Here is a 15,550-nt window from a genome sequence, read left to right on the forward strand (position 1 = left end):
CTCTATCAAGATTAAAGAAGGGCTTATTCAGAAACAAACAGGATACAGGAGTAACGCCGCAGCTTCCAGGCAAGCTATAAATAGCGACAGGGTTTTCAAGAAATCTTGTGCCAATGTGTAAGCCGCAGTTTTAACGTGCAGAGCAAGATTTTATTACAACGGTGTCACCAAAATACATTGTTTTAGGAGACCATTCAATTCTTTTCTTACCAAGGAAATTCAATTCTTACCAAGTTTTCTTGGTTCCTGGCTGCTATTTTCTGCTCCTCTTCTGCCCCATTTTTCATGTATTTGACCTCTTCCACCGGTTTGATCCTATATTCATCTATGTACCAAAAACAACAACAAAAAAGACACGTTATAACGTTTTCATAACGGTCGGAAAGTGTCAGTGAGGAAAGCCCAATAGCGTAATTCGTTAGATCCTTCTCCCCGTGTCCTTGTGGTTTATTTGAAACCATCTAGAAGAAGCTTAATCAGACTCTTTTTATGAGGCCCTCTCCCCTGTCTGCTGGGAAAAGTTCACCACCACAAAGACAGCTAATGACAGCAGCCCTGCCTGGTCCTTTCATAGAGAGGAAACAGAGGTTATTCCATCTCTAAAGATGATCTGGAACTGATACACATCAGGACACATCGATCACATTGTGGTCGAAGGAAGATTTTTCACTTTATAAACGAATATTTTCCTTATGAGAATATTAGCTCATGATACCTGTGGCAGCAATTTTCAGCAGTACATTCTCTCTTTTGAAATTTCTCTCTTTTGAAAAAAAAAAGTACCATTGAAGACCAGAGCTTAATTGGTCAACAAATAGATATGAACGACTGGGAAATAATTTTTTCCTATTTGTGATCCCCATATTAAATGAGGAGTAGTCTGCAATTATTTCGCATCTCTCTCTCTCTTTCTCTCTCTCTCTCTTTAATCTCTCCGTAGAGTCCCATGCATGAAGAGCCATAATAGCCAATGGCTCTAATAGGTAGGTAGGTAGGTATATCACTCAAGGCTGCAGAGCATAGTGGGCCATGGATGGGACTTAGACTTCACAACAGCCAGAGAGAGACTACGATAAATCCCAACATTGATAGACGTCATGGGACAAACTCAGGACAAATTTGTAACTTAAGCTCTTCTCCAAGATAGAGGTCTGGTGATGACGATAATGACATTTTCATCAGATTCCTGTCAACAGGATATGACTTGGGCACTCTAATGTCAAAAATAGGTGCAATTCTGAGTCATCTTTAGTTTAATTTATTGGGAAAAATCACAGGAAAATGAAATTAGAAAATTTCATTAACCAAGAAACTGACAATTGCCTAGCATACAGCATGGAATAACTTCTATGATGGGTTACCTGAAAGATGTCTGCCACTAAGAGACTTTGTACTTCAGATTAGGCAGTTACAATGTTTTTTCTTATTACCTGTGATTAATTTGATACGATGACTATATTCTTATATAATTTTTGCCTTATTATTAATAATACCCTTTTCTATGTAGGTTTAGGCTTCCTCATACGATCCCTTAACACACTATCTCCCAAAGACATTTGTGATAGTAACATTTCTTCCATTAATTATGCTGCTCAAACATTTCTCAAAATTATCATCCTTATGAAAGTAATGCGTTTGCATGTATTTAGATAAAGACTCGATGTTCATGGCTAAGCCAATTGTTTTTTTCCACCTGACAATTCAAGGTAGTTTATTGTTTCTGCTTCTTTCTAAAGAAATTAGAAAGACTGGTATGAGGTTACAGGGATGAGCCCTGTAGGAAAACAAGTCCTAAATGTACTAACAAGTTAGTCAATGGATTCTGATCCACAATTACAATGCACAAGAACTTCATATTCCTGGTACTCAGAAGAGAAAAAAATGAAAGTGAATCAATAAAATTGGCACGTTTAATTAAAGATTATTTACTCAGGAGTTGGAAAAGCACTTGTTAATAAATTAAAAATAAAAAGACACTGACAGATTATGTTTCCAATACAATTACATAGAGATAAAAATAAAGGCAAAAATAATAGTTCAAGATGGGCTTCCTTAACTTCAGTTTGGGACATTAATATTGATAAACCATGGTTCGCTGGGATCATTACTAACATTTAACTCATCTAAATTGTAATCTTAATTACTTACGGCGAGTCTCTAATTATTTAAGTATGAATTATACACACGCGCACATACGTTTTAATGCAATTCCAGTGAATCCTATGATTTTGGCTATGGAACCCAAACACTCACATGAAAGAATGGGTGAGGCACATTTTAGGACCTAAGCAGAAGCTTCTGAAAGATGGCCTAGCAAAAAGGCCTCTTCTAGAGAGGGACTCCCTTGCCTCGTCCCCTGATCTCTCCCATCCGCTGGGCCACAGCCCACGAGAGCTGCTGCCTAAGCAGCCGAGCAATACTCAGTCTTGTCTCTTTTTATCCCTGCAGGGAAAACAACTGAATTGAAAGAAGTAGACAAACTATTAATATTTTTCTAATATTTTTCTTCAATGAAATGGAAAAGCTGCTAGCTACATGGCTTTCAAAGCAGCATTATCCCAAATACAGGCTTTTTAAAAAAAAACATCAAGACAGAGTCATCGCCAGTTTAAAAAAAGGATAGGTTTCAGTGTGTCACTCACGACGACGGCTGGCTAGCCAGCGCTGTGTTAGAGGAACACACTATAATTGGAAACAAAGAAAGAAAGAAAGAAAAAAAAGCAAACAGCCACGACTACAAAGCCAGACCTATCATTATTACTTACACAACACACTGCACAAAAATCCATCTTGACATAAAACAAAAAAGCCAGCAAGACCCTCAGATAAGCCACAATTTGTACAAAGCAAATACTTAAAAATGGCTTGTCAAATTTCTCAAAGGAATGAAGATGTCCATCTGGAAACAGACAACTTATCACAAATGTGTCACGCATTTCCATGGCAACGCAGCCGTCAGGAACGGCACTTGCCAACGGGCCTCTGTGTGGACCAATGGAGCATTTCGGGTTATGACGGGGAATCCAGCACTATAGAAATCTAGTTTTCCTTTTGTTTAAGGCACAGGGGGATCGACGTGGGACTTCGGGCCCCCTTAATCAGATCCCACAGTGGAGGCTATTAGCAAGGCCACTGTCACCAGCCTGGAGGACCCTGTTCCAGAACAATGCACCAACTTGATTAAGAGGAGGGAGGGAAGCAAGACCATCTTCCTCTGGTTCCCTCACACCTGTTCACAATTTTTCTTTTCCTCCTGTTGATCTCGTCAGGTGGCTTATTAAAATGCATGTCAGAAAACGGCAGACTGATGCCCTCCCTGTTCAGAACCTCCCCGTCTTCTCTATGTAAACAGTTGCAAGCTGTGCAGGTCATGACAGATCTGGGGTAAAAGCAGAGCCTTGTTGATATTTTTAGCATTTTATTCCTCAGATTGCATCAGAGAGGGGTCGGATTGTTTTTGTGGCGTCACATCGAAGACACAATGTTTCCCACCAAATCTCTGTACCTCACTTTCAATGTGAACTATATAATATATATGTACACATGTTAACATTTTTAGAGCTGTAGCGGGATCAGTGGGCTGGACTTGCTTTAGGTGAGTATGGAATCGATCCCATTTTCTGGATCCTGTCGATTCTTCCATTCTGGACAACTTACTGGCCCTATCATAGTTCCCCCAAGCTTCGCAGATAGAAGATTATCTTTATAATTAACAAAACGAACATTAAAAGGGGTCAAATAGATGGAAATGATTGCTGGGGTGAGTTTATAATGCCAGAATCATGAAAAAGTTAGTAATTTTCGTAAGTGTACATATTAGGTGGGGGAGGGGGAAGAAGAGAAAAGAACCTTATATATGTTACCCTCTGAGGTAAGAAGAGATCTTACAGTTGTTTCCTAAAATGGTGAAATTTGTACCTACTTTCCTACCTTCTCACCTAGGCTTCTTTTGATCCATGACACACATGACAAGAAATTTCGTCTTTTCCAGGACTATCCCAATTTCAAAAATTCAGTGCTAATGTCCTCACAGCATAATTGTTCCAACATCTTGGGCATCTTAACGAATGCTCTGGAATGCCTGCCTCTTCATTTAGAATTTGCATGAAGATTTTCTGGTAGACTAATTATTATTACATGCTCAGGAAATGGAGGTACAAGAAATATTTATGAAAATCAATTATTCTGCTTTCTTTCATAAACTTATTCCCCTTGGACTTCTCCCATTGAACATTCTGTCTCTCAAGCTAACTCAAATTCGAGTCCCAAAATCCTGACACAACTTTAAATTCCAGTACTTCCTTCCTTGGTAGGATTTTTCAACAGACGAACATTCACAGTGGCTCAGAGCTTAGCTCTAGAGTTAGAACACCTGGCCATGTGACCTTGGGCATATTACTTACCCTACCTGTGCCTGAGTTTCTTCCTCTGTAAAATGGGAATATTTACAGTACCTAGTCTCACACACAGAATCACATGAATTATAATATGAAATCGGTGCCTAGTCCGCAGTAATGTTCAATAAATGTCAGCTGATGCTTTAGAAAACTGTGCTGGTTCTGCAAGAAACACTATTCATAATGCACAAAATCCATTAAGGTATAATAACAAAAAGCATAACGTAAACATCAATAATTACTTTAACCAAAAACTGTGACTTAACTGTGTTAACAAATGAGGAGAGAAGGGGATTTATCATCCATAAAATGCCTTTAGTATTCTTTTTACTATGTGCCTATATTACTTCAGTTAAAATAAAAAATAATTTTAGAGATCTTTTAACCATACCCTGGGTCATCATTTAAGGGAAGCCGGGGCTACGACCCAACACTGCTCTTCTATCTCCCTTTGTTTCTCCACTTGAACATGGACATTGGCTCAGCTCCTACTCTCAGCCTACTTCGAGGGCACAGGAATGAACAGGTGAAATTCCAATGCAGAATAGGCAGAATGATTGTTTGAAAGGGTGAAGGCTGTTCCAAAGAAAGTAACTGTGGAAAGAAAACCCTTTACCAGAAGGACAAAGAGGTGGGACTCTCTGGCACTACAAATCAAAGATGGACAGATGAGTAGACTGCATTAGGAGAAGGTGGCCTTTGCTTCGGAGGACTCTGTCCACCCCATCAGCTGTTCAAGCCTCCACTGGTTTATGCATTCAACAAACATACATTCGACATGTGCTGTGTGCTAAGCCCTGGTCTTTTTCAGGGGCTCATCAGATAACAGTTTATCATGCTTGGTTTCTGTATGCCTGTTTTTTTGTTATGTTTTGTTTTGTTTTTACTCAAAGTGGCTGGCACATAGAGGGTGTTGAATAAAGCCTTTAAAAGAGAGAGAGAGAATAAAAACACCAGAGAGCTGACCTTAGTTCATACATAAATATTTCACCTAATGAGTGCTTAGGTCCTTTCTGTCTCAGGGGTCCATTTTTTTCCCCTTCTGAATTCTCCAAGGAAGAAAAAAGATCTCTAATGGGGGAAAATAATAATAATAATAATAATAACAATAGTAATAATAATAATAATAATATGATGATGATGATGATGATGATGATACCATTCTCTGGATTTTTGCATATAAGTACAATGGGTGTGAAACTGCCCATTTCAAGTCCACCTTTGGTCTGTGGATTCTACAATGTGAAATACCTGGCTGAATGACACTGAGGTTTTTGAGCTAAAATATATATTATTCCCCTAGCTGGAATTTCGTTCCCATCTCTCAGTTGATTCAAAGACTATTCCACCCAAGTCTATCTTTATAAAATCTTTTAAAATCTCTCTTGGCTACAAGTATCTCTTCTGCCTCCAAATTTCTAAAGTTCTCACTTTTCACTTCTAAAACTTGCCCCAAACTCCCTTAAAGTTATTTTCTTCACATGTGAGGTGATTTATACTAATTATAAACTGCTCCAAGCTTAAGATCGAATTGAATTTTTGGACCTTAATATGGAATACTGTTGGGCCATTCTTGAGTTCAAAGATGGTTGAGCCGAATAATTAGTTAGAGTTCCTTTAATCATATGTTTGACTCTGGTGAAGGCTTTGCATAAACTTCAAGTTTCTAAGTAAATATGAAACTAATTACAATAATATTTATATGACTGAGAATACCAGAGATAATACATAATACAAATATATAATAATATGTGTAGCTTGGTTCAAAATGTAGCAAAAGCCTCTTGATCACACATACAAAAAATCACTTCGACTTTCTAATAAGCCCAGCAGCTTTGTGCCTCAAGAATTAACTTCTTCATCTTCAGTGGAGGAAGAGGTCATATCGCTGAGATGTCTCTTCACAGCATAGCTCCTCTCCTTAATTAATTGTTTCTTCCTCTCCCCCAACCCTCCGCACCTGCAGCTTCAGGAGCCTTCACTGATGAGAAATGCCGGGATGGCACAGAGGACCAGTCCCTTCAAGTCCCACTAATGGCTCTCAACCATTTGGAACCGGGAATTTGGAAGAGTCAGAGATCTGTTTGGAATTAAGTTACCGGTGTTTTCTAGCAATGAGTGCACTTGAAAGTTAAAAAAACAAAACAACAACAACGACAAAAAGAGAACAATCAATAAACCCCAACATTTTACAGGTTTGCACCTCAAGTACATTTTTGCACAGAAACGACATAAGAAAATATGGTTTCATTTCCATTACGCCACGGAAACCCATTTAATTTAATGCAGCTGAGAGTACCCACAAACTCAGTACTTGGTCTTGGGAGGAAGCGGTCATGGGGTCCAGGGAGGTAGAGAGGAGAAAGGAAACACTTCCTTCTCTTTTTTTCCAGGTAAGGCTTGAACTGGGCCAATATTTTAAACAGATGAAGTTCATCTTTGATGTCAAAGAACCTCCCCTTCAAAACCTATTTTACATCTCCGTGTAAGCCTCTCCCCAAGCCTCCAGTGCCTTCTGCAGCTCTCCTAGAGGCTCCACCCCCACCCCATCTACTGCCGCTTTCCGCCAAAGCATGTCTCAAAGGCCATTTTGCAAACTTATATCATCTCAGCCTCCTTGGGATGCCCAATCAGAAGATGATTCGTGTTAAATCAGTTATCTCCAATTGGTGCAGTTCTAAGCGATGCAACATAAAGGGACAATATTGGGGCTGGATGTCTGCTGTGGCTGGAAGCAGGACAAGCCAGTCTTCCCCAGTTTTTATTCTTTTGGGGGCTGCTGAGCTTCCTGCATCTGTGGGTTACCACCGTTGGTCAAATTTGAAAAGTTTTCAGCTAATATTCCTCCCTCCCTCCTTCCCTTCCTTTACACAGCTCGTGAATGGTGGAGGTGTTTGACTTCAGATCCCGTGTCGCATCCTTAACTATTATGTTACTGTGTTATGCCTTTGAACTCGGTCACTGCTCCTAACACCTTCGTCTCCAAACTACAGTTCTGCGTTTCTTATCTTTCACAGCAACAGGTTAGTGACTATACTATCTGAACAGAATTTTGTTGCAGAGGCATTAGAGCGCCGAGAACAGTGAAGGCTTTGGTGACTTGATCATAGTTAACCTTGGGGTGCCCTTTTAAACTGTCTTCATCTGGAAAGCATTTCTGCAGTAGAGCCTGAGAACCTACTATATGCTGGGCTCCGTGACAAGCAATGCAGGGACACGGAGGGGAAAGGAAAGGCCAGAAAACAGTGCCCGAGGAAAATCAGCTATGTCGAGAGGAAGGCTCGTGCTCTGAGAAGCCCTCTGCTACTGGAGCACGTCCCTGAGCGTGCGCTGACCGGCCACATGCCGCTCTGCCACTGGTCACCGGGGCTGACTCGAAATCTGCAACGACCTTGTGCTCAAAGCAGAGACCCAGCTGAAGGGCCTCATCTGCCATTATTGGTTCTCTGAGTCATGCGGTCCCTTCACGATAATTACTGTATCCTCACTTGCAGAAAGTGGCTGTGTCCTTTCAATGCCATAATTATTACTGAACAATTTCTAGGGTCATCATAAACCGCCCATTCTAAATGTTTTGAACGTTTCTAAACCGGGCTTTGGTGCATTTAATACCAAACATTCTCAGTTCTTTTCAGAGTTTGACTCAGATCAACCTAAGAAAGGAAAAACTCATTTCAAAATGAGGTTATTTGATACATTAAATTCTAATGGTGTACAAATATAAGTCGTTCAGAAATAACAAGCAGGAAAATTACGTTTTTAGACTTTAGATTTGTGGAGAGTAGACGTGGAGGTGTCTGGCCACTGGGTTGCTACTAGGGGAAGTATGACAGCTCACGATCCAAAGAACTTACTGTCAGTGACACGGCAATTCTCGGAAGCCTGTTGTATCTTTATTCACTAGTGAAACTTAATGCTTGTTTATATTCGAAAACCAGAGATTGTAAAAATAATAAAAATGCTTGTGGTCATGCTGGCTCTATTTAGTCTTGTTTCAGTGTTTTATAAAACTCATTTACCACACCCTCACCGAAAAGGGGTACTAAAAAATATGCAATGACTTCAAGGGTGAAAATGGTATCTAATTTTTATATTGGTTCGATGTTTTGAAATTTACTAATGATACCGAATGCTTTTCCCATGGTGGATCATTCATTTCTCCTTCCTTCTTTGTGAAGCATCTTTTCATATCCTTTGCCCTTTTGTTTCTTATGAGAGTTGTCGCATTTTTCTTATTGACTCCTATGAGCTCTCTGTAAACTACAGCAATTTATGGACACATTTCTGGCCCAAAATGGTCTGGGAAAAACACCTCTTGATTTCAGTTCAGACGTGAAAAAGTGGAAGGAACTGCCTGCTTTCAGTTCTCGAGTCCAGTGCTGGGCTCTCCCCTCCTGTCCTTGCTGCGTTTCTTGCCTTCTTTACTTCAGCAATATTTATCGTGCACCTACTACGTGTCAGAGAATGTAGCACTTGGTTTTGGGGTTACGTCTAGGAAAAGGAGCTGTTCTGAAGGAGCTCCCAGCCAGCGCGGGAGGAGATACGAAAATGAACAAGTAGAGCGCAGAGCGTTCACCCCTACGAGAAGCACATGTGTGGGGCGGTTGTGATACGCACAGAAGGCGGGGACCCCCCTCAGCAAGGTTGGGGGAGTCTTGGAGGAGGTAACACATCCCACTGGAGTTCTGAGAACACTAGTGTGTGTTGGAAGGATAGATTCAAGTAAGGGGATGGTGAAGTGAGTTCAAGGCCAGAGAGAACATGGCTCACAGGCTCCTGCGAGTCCTTCGGTATGGCCAGCACACAGAATTCCTGAGGGCGCAGAGAGATGTAAAGAGGCTGATAGGGCCTGTCTAAGAAGACCTGGTATGCAAGTCCCACTGAAGGGTCTGGCTGCAGCCTGCAAGGATGTGGATGTACCCACCAAGGCCCTGGAGCTGAAGCCACCATTACAGGATGAGCATCTGTCCTCCAGGCTGTTCGCAGCCATCTCCCCTGGAAACACCCCAGCCAACTCCATCCAAGGCTTTCTGCCTCTCTCTGAAAGCAAGCGCACAAAGGCGGAACGTACATCCTGAGATGGACCAATGGGTTGAGGAGGGTGAGGAAGAACACGTGAAGAAGACCAGGACACAGCCAGCAAGAGAAGCCACGGAGAATCTGGAGAGGGTGGAGTCTATCCTACAGTCAGCTGGTGGGGCGCTGGTGGCGATGGAGCTTCAGATGCAACATCTGCCAGAACCTATTTTCCGCCTCCGCCAACAGGTAGGCCTTCGGCTGGGGATGGGGAGGCGTCACCGCACTCAGAATAGGGAGTGGTTCCCATGGGGGTGTGTGGTCTACCCCAGGGGCAAGAGGAATGCCACTGAACCTGATCCCAGCTCCTTCCCCTTCAGCGGGACAGATGGAGCACAGCTTTGAAGGGCCTTTCTCTTCTGGCCCTGGCTTTGTGACTTCCCAGCTGTGTGACATGGAGGCAGGTGACAGAGCTCTCTGAGTGAACTGAGTGAGTAGAGACACGTGTGCACAGGGTGCTATGGCCTCAGCATTCTTAGGGTCTTGTCCTTGTCTTCGAAGAGGACAAAATGAGAGGTGTCCACAGCTGCAAGGACGAGAAGGTGATAAAGCTTCTCTCACTACAGTACCTTTAATAATTAAGACTGGAACCCTGCAGGCCCCATTCTTGAATCACTTAATCATTTCAGAGGCCAGACAATAGGTTTCCTTCATTCATTTGTGGCTCATTATTCAGTGACCAGGGGACTATTATCCAGTCATTAAGGGCCCCCTAAACATTCATCTTCTGACAAGCTTTGACAAAAGACATATATGCAGATCCAAACTAGTCTGGATTCCTGTAGGAATGTATACGCAAACCAGGGCTTTCTCTGGGGAGGGGGTGTAATTTCTATGCCACACAGTAATCGCTCCCAATGGAGAAACAGAATGAGTGGCAGGAGGATTCAGGGGCCTGCTCTGACTGTCCTGTTGAGCTGGTTGTCCACCCACCACAGAACCAACCGCTGGGCCTCTTGAAAAGTTAGAGACCAGCTAAGTCTTCTCCGCTCTTCTCGCTCAGTGGGGTTCTTGCAACATCTTTGATAACCATTCAAGACGACAGCCTGCCCAGCTGTCTGTCTTCTTGCTTTGATTTAATCCATACATCAACCCTCTGGGACCCGTATCATAACCCCCTTCTACAGTGACAGAGATACGTTGCTGATGGGGTGACTGGCAGTGGGGGGTGCAAGCCCAGGCTGGCCCGAGTCCAGACCAGGCTCTTAAGCACCAAGTTGGTTTTGTGTTTTGTTTTGTTTTGTTTCACTGCAAAGCACAGGAAGAAATTTCTTTGGGAGATGATCTAGGCTTAAAGTATGAATGGATTCAAAAAGGATTTGGACCAATTTGTCGATCACAGAGATATGAATAAAAGTTATACAGACCCCCAACCTCATGAGTAACATCAGAGAAACTATGAGACCCTCCCTTGTCATGTCTCTGGAGCCTTTTATCAGTGCAAGATGCCGCCCCTGTGCTCCTTAAGTTAGACATCAATGCGATGAGCGAGTCCGTGCTGTGAACCTTTTGTTAAAATGCCCTTTTGACCACCACTGAATTTAACAGAAGAAAACTGGGTTTTCTCCAAAATACAGTAAAGCAATTACTTCAGGGCCTTCACCAAACTTGTTATTTTGAAAGACAACTTCATTTTAAGGCCTCTGCTATTACTGCTATAACTGTGATATACGGTCTTAGCATGAAGACCGAGCAATGATTCCAGGATCTCTTCCTTCACTGGAACGAGGAGGAAGGAGAGCTGGCATCTACAGAGCCTTTCAATGTTTGGGATCCAGTTCTGAAGCTTGACACACAACGACCCGTTTAATACTCATAACAGGTCAATGGGGTAGAGCCATTACTGTCTTCACCATACGGGCAAAAATACTGAGGCACAGAGTGTTCTCTCATGTAGCTGCATCATCTAGTGAGTGGGGCTGGGGCCAGGCCTTGAACCCAGGCAGTCTAACTCAGCCCCCATGCTCTCATTCGCCTTGCTCACAGATGTGCAGTAAAGTGAACTTCTGATAAAAAGGAAAATTACCTCTGTGTACGGTTGTGGAAATATTGCAACATGTTTTCCCAACACGTATCCTCTCTCTAATGGATGTTACCCTTCGGATAAACCTTTTCAGGTCAGGTATTAAAAAAAATACATTATAAAGTAGGATCTAAAATAAACACAGTGATATTCTTTTCAGGGTAAATATAAAGCGGTACCAGTAAATACGAAAAGATGACCAAGAGTGTCCCGCCTGCCCTTCTTTGTACATGAAACTAATAAGGTTCCAACATCATCAAGAGGGCCTGAAATGCGAGTTGTTTTTCTAAGACTGGCAATAAATTTCTGCTGATTCATTTGTGGTCAGTTCTTCACTGCCATCCAAGATCAATAGCGGTGAATTTATAGGATGGTTGGTCAGGATTAGAAAGTTATATGACCGTTCCAGAAACACTTCCCCATTTAATGTGGCTGCCACAGCGTCATCCCAAACACTGAGCGATTTGGCCAAAGGTATATGGTGTGTGTGTGTGTGTGTGTGTGTGTGTGTGTGTGTGTGAAGATGTACATCTCTCTGTCCACCTGATTTAATTCCTTTAATTGAGTTCTGACTTAAGTGGATTCCTGTGAAAGAAAAAGATTCTCGGACAATAACTAGGACAGAGACAAGCCTGAGCACGGAGCATCCCCGCGCTCCCACAAGGCACCGCACCATCAGGCCCGAGGGGCTCATGCTCTTTGCTCCGTTGTGCTACAGCCTGGTGATGGGGCGAGGAGGTGAGCGGGAGAGCGTCAGCCTTCTGGATTGAGGCCGGAAAGAGCGGAGCCAATGAGAGAAGAACAGATCTGGCTGGAAGCAAGTGGGCTGGGATGGAGGGGAAAGTTTTGCAGACGACTGGAGAGAGAGGGGGGGAAGAGATCTGCGGTCGTTGAAAGACAGACACAAGGTCACCGGAGTGGCGGGGAGGCTAGGAGTTCGTGGGAGTTGGTTTTAGTATGTTGCGGAGTGCTTTATGAATGGGAGGCCTCTTGGGGGGGTTCTTTGATGTTATTCGGTAAGAATGAAAACTGCTTTTCAGTGATCTTTAGTGTTTCTTATTAACATGCCTCTGGATTGAAGCTGCCTTCCGGGGCCTGACTTGATCCGGGTTACACAGTTGTTAGAAATAAGTCAGCAGCAGCAAAATCATTAACAAGAATAAGAAGCAACTGGAGAGAGTCATTTTCGGTGAAAGTAATTCCCAAGTTCATAAGCATTGACATCGAATTTTGAAAGGGGAAAGACACAGCTAAAATACAATTTGTGATGAAATAGAGTAGCTTATCTACTTGCGAAAAATATTCGTGCCCTGACTTTCCCTGCAGATCTCAAGGAAGAAATGCTCAAGAAAGAAACGCTCGAGAAAGAAATGCTCAAGAAAGAAACGTTCATAAAAGAAGGTCCTAGAGCGCCAGGAGAGGGCTCACACGCGAACGGGAGGGAGACAGGGGCTCTCGCTTCATTTTCTCCTTTGACAGGTTAGTGCCTCTTCTCGCAAGTGCTTCATTCACATAAAACAAAAGCTCATCTCCAGTGGCTATGAATTGCCAAGTTACTTTCCCCTCGGAGACTAGAGCGTGTTCTGATGGTGACAAAGAGCTCTTTAGGAATGTGTCTGGGGGAGAGGGAGGGGGAAGCTGTGTGTTCCATGATCACCTGATGGTGAGCAGCGCCGTAAATGAGACCACACCGGCTTCCACGACCTGGCTGGTGTGAACAAGCCCGTTTTAGTAGCACACTCTGCTCGATCTGTTTGTAAAAGGCGGCGGTTTTGAAAATTTGCCTTTTAGGGAGAGGGGAGGGTTGATTCGTAAGGGCATCTGAGCAGTTCGATTAAACTCAAATCAACTAAATTGTGTGGCATAGCAATGGTAGGGGAGATCCACAGTGAGCCTGAGGACACAGAGCTGATGGGGAGGTGGTCCTTAGGGACCCTCCCCCACCATCTATATGTAGGCTATTTCAATGTAGATTACCATCTCAAAGGTCCTTAAAGTTAACGGTCTATTTTGTTTCTTCAAGAGGGATGTATAGTAGCAAAAAAGAAAAAAAAAAAAGAACTGCCGTATCACCTCACACCTGTTAGGATGTCTATTATCAAAAAGAGGTAACAAGAGAGAATGTGGAGAACAGGGAACCGCAGTGCACTGTTGATGGAAATGTAAACTAGTGGCAGCCACTATGGAAAACACTATGGAGGTTCCTCAAAAAATTAAAACTAGAAACACCATAAGATCCAGCAATCCCACTTCTGGGTGTATATCCGAAGGAAATGAAATCACCTTCTCAAAGAGATCACTGCACTCCATGTTCACTGCAGCATTATTTACAAGAGCCCAAGTATGGAAACCAGTTAAGTGTCTTTCGACAGATGAATGGATAAAGAAAATGTGATATATGTATATACACAACACAATGTTATTTGGTTCAGAGAAAGAAGGAAGTCCTATTATTTATGAAAACACGGATGAACCGTCGGTGCATTGTGCTGAGCGAAATAAGTCAGAAAAAGACAAATACTGTATCATCTCACTGATATGTGGAATCTAAAAAACGTGGAATCTAAAAAGGGCAGATGGACTCAAAGAAACAGAGTCGAATGGTGTTTACCAGGGGCTGGGGGATGGGCGAAATGGGGAGATGATGGTTGAAGGGGACAAACGTCTAGTTATAAGCTGAATAAGTGCTGGTGATCTCATGTACAGTGTGGTAACTATAGTTGTTATATACTGGAAAGTTGCTAAGAGAGTAGATCTTAAAGTTCTCACCACGAATACAGAGGTCATTATGTGAGGTGATGGATGTGTTAACTACGCTTCTTGTAGTAATCATTTTGCAATATATAAGTCTATTAAGTCATCACATTGCACAGCTTAAATTTATACAATGTTCTATGTCAAATGCATATAAATAAAGCTGGGAAAAACAGTAAAAGAAAGAGAACTGTAATTTCTAAGCCTTTGGATGATTTAAATCAGATATATATATTTTTTTAACATAAAGCAAAGTATAAAAGGTCCACACAATTCTCTACAAACAAGCCAAAGGAGAATTAGGATTTGGGAAAACAGCTCATACAGAGGCACAGGACAGCCACAGTGCCTCAGCCCATCCCCTGTATGGGTACTGCGTTCCTGCAAGTAGAGATCCACTTTTCTGAGATGCTGCATACACCTGAAGGCTGCGCTAGGTAAAATCTCAGAGTGCAAAGATTTCCAAGGACAATGCATGCCAGACCTGGGCTACCTCAGAAGCAGGACATACAGAGCACGAAGAGGACTTTCACCTGATCAAGGCCAGTGGGTGACAATGGCCCCCCACTGCTCCTCGGGATTTGACACAAGAGCATCCAAAGTCTGGGGTTCTAGGCTACACATACCTAGGCAGATAGCTGCCACACCAGAGAGGCAAGAACTGCAGGCTTGCTGCCTACTCCACCCCCGCCACGTCCGTTTCCGGAAACAGCCTGCGTCGCCAATCGAGGCAATTGTTCCCTATGAAGCAAGCCGGGTCGCCCAGTCTAAGGTCTGGGTTTCAGGGTTTGAAATCCTTCCTGTGCTAGGACTTCCGCTCTCCCCTTAACCGGGGAGGGCAGAGGGATTCTTCATTTGTCTCCTTGAGATGCTCCATGGTAGACTTGGCCTTGGTTTACCAAACCTCACTCCGATCGCCCCTCTGTTACCTGCCTGCCCCCTTCCTACCCCTTCCTACCCCTTCCAGTAGGCCATCTGACTCTCTTTATTTCATCTCCTGGGTTCCATTTTCTGTCAACTTCTCCCCACAATTTGTGGAGGCAAATCAAACCCCTAAAAGCCCCATTTTCAAGCAAAAGTGGTTGAAAATGGGTACCTAACAAGAGGGTTACACATTTATTGTATCTTCTCATAAGCGATTTTTTTTCCTTCTGTTTCTACTGAGCACAAAAGACTGTCTTTTGTAGAGCGCTCCAAAGAATACCAATGCTATTTCACGGAGTAGGGCAGGGCAGGAAGGTGAGTAAGTGTGCTGATGTATTCTTTTCCTAAAAGGTAACAATGCGAACGGGAAAAGGAA

General features: G+C 42.9%; 1 protein-coding gene across 2 annotated transcripts in view; it reads right to left on the reverse strand.

Annotated features, from left to right (window-relative positions):
* The window catches only part of CUNH1orf21 (chromosome unknown C1orf21 homolog), a 122,438-nt gene that overhangs the window by 90,124 nt on the left and 16,764 nt on the right, over window positions 1–15,550 (reverse strand). For both annotated transcript variants that reach the window (XM_006907741.1, XM_015586120.2), the window contains exon 2: window positions 231–325. In XM_006907741.1, the coding sequence (XP_006907803.1) occupies window positions 231–325 (95 nt within the window). The remainder of the gene's footprint in view (window positions 1–230; window positions 326–15,550) is intronic.

The sequence above is a fragment of the Pteropus alecto genome, unplaced genomic scaffold (assembly GCF_000325575.1).
Source record: "Pteropus alecto unplaced genomic scaffold, ASM32557v1 scaffold101, whole genome shotgun sequence".
In the NCBI taxonomy this organism is placed as follows: Eukaryota; Metazoa; Chordata; class Mammalia; order Chiroptera; family Pteropodidae; genus Pteropus; species Pteropus alecto.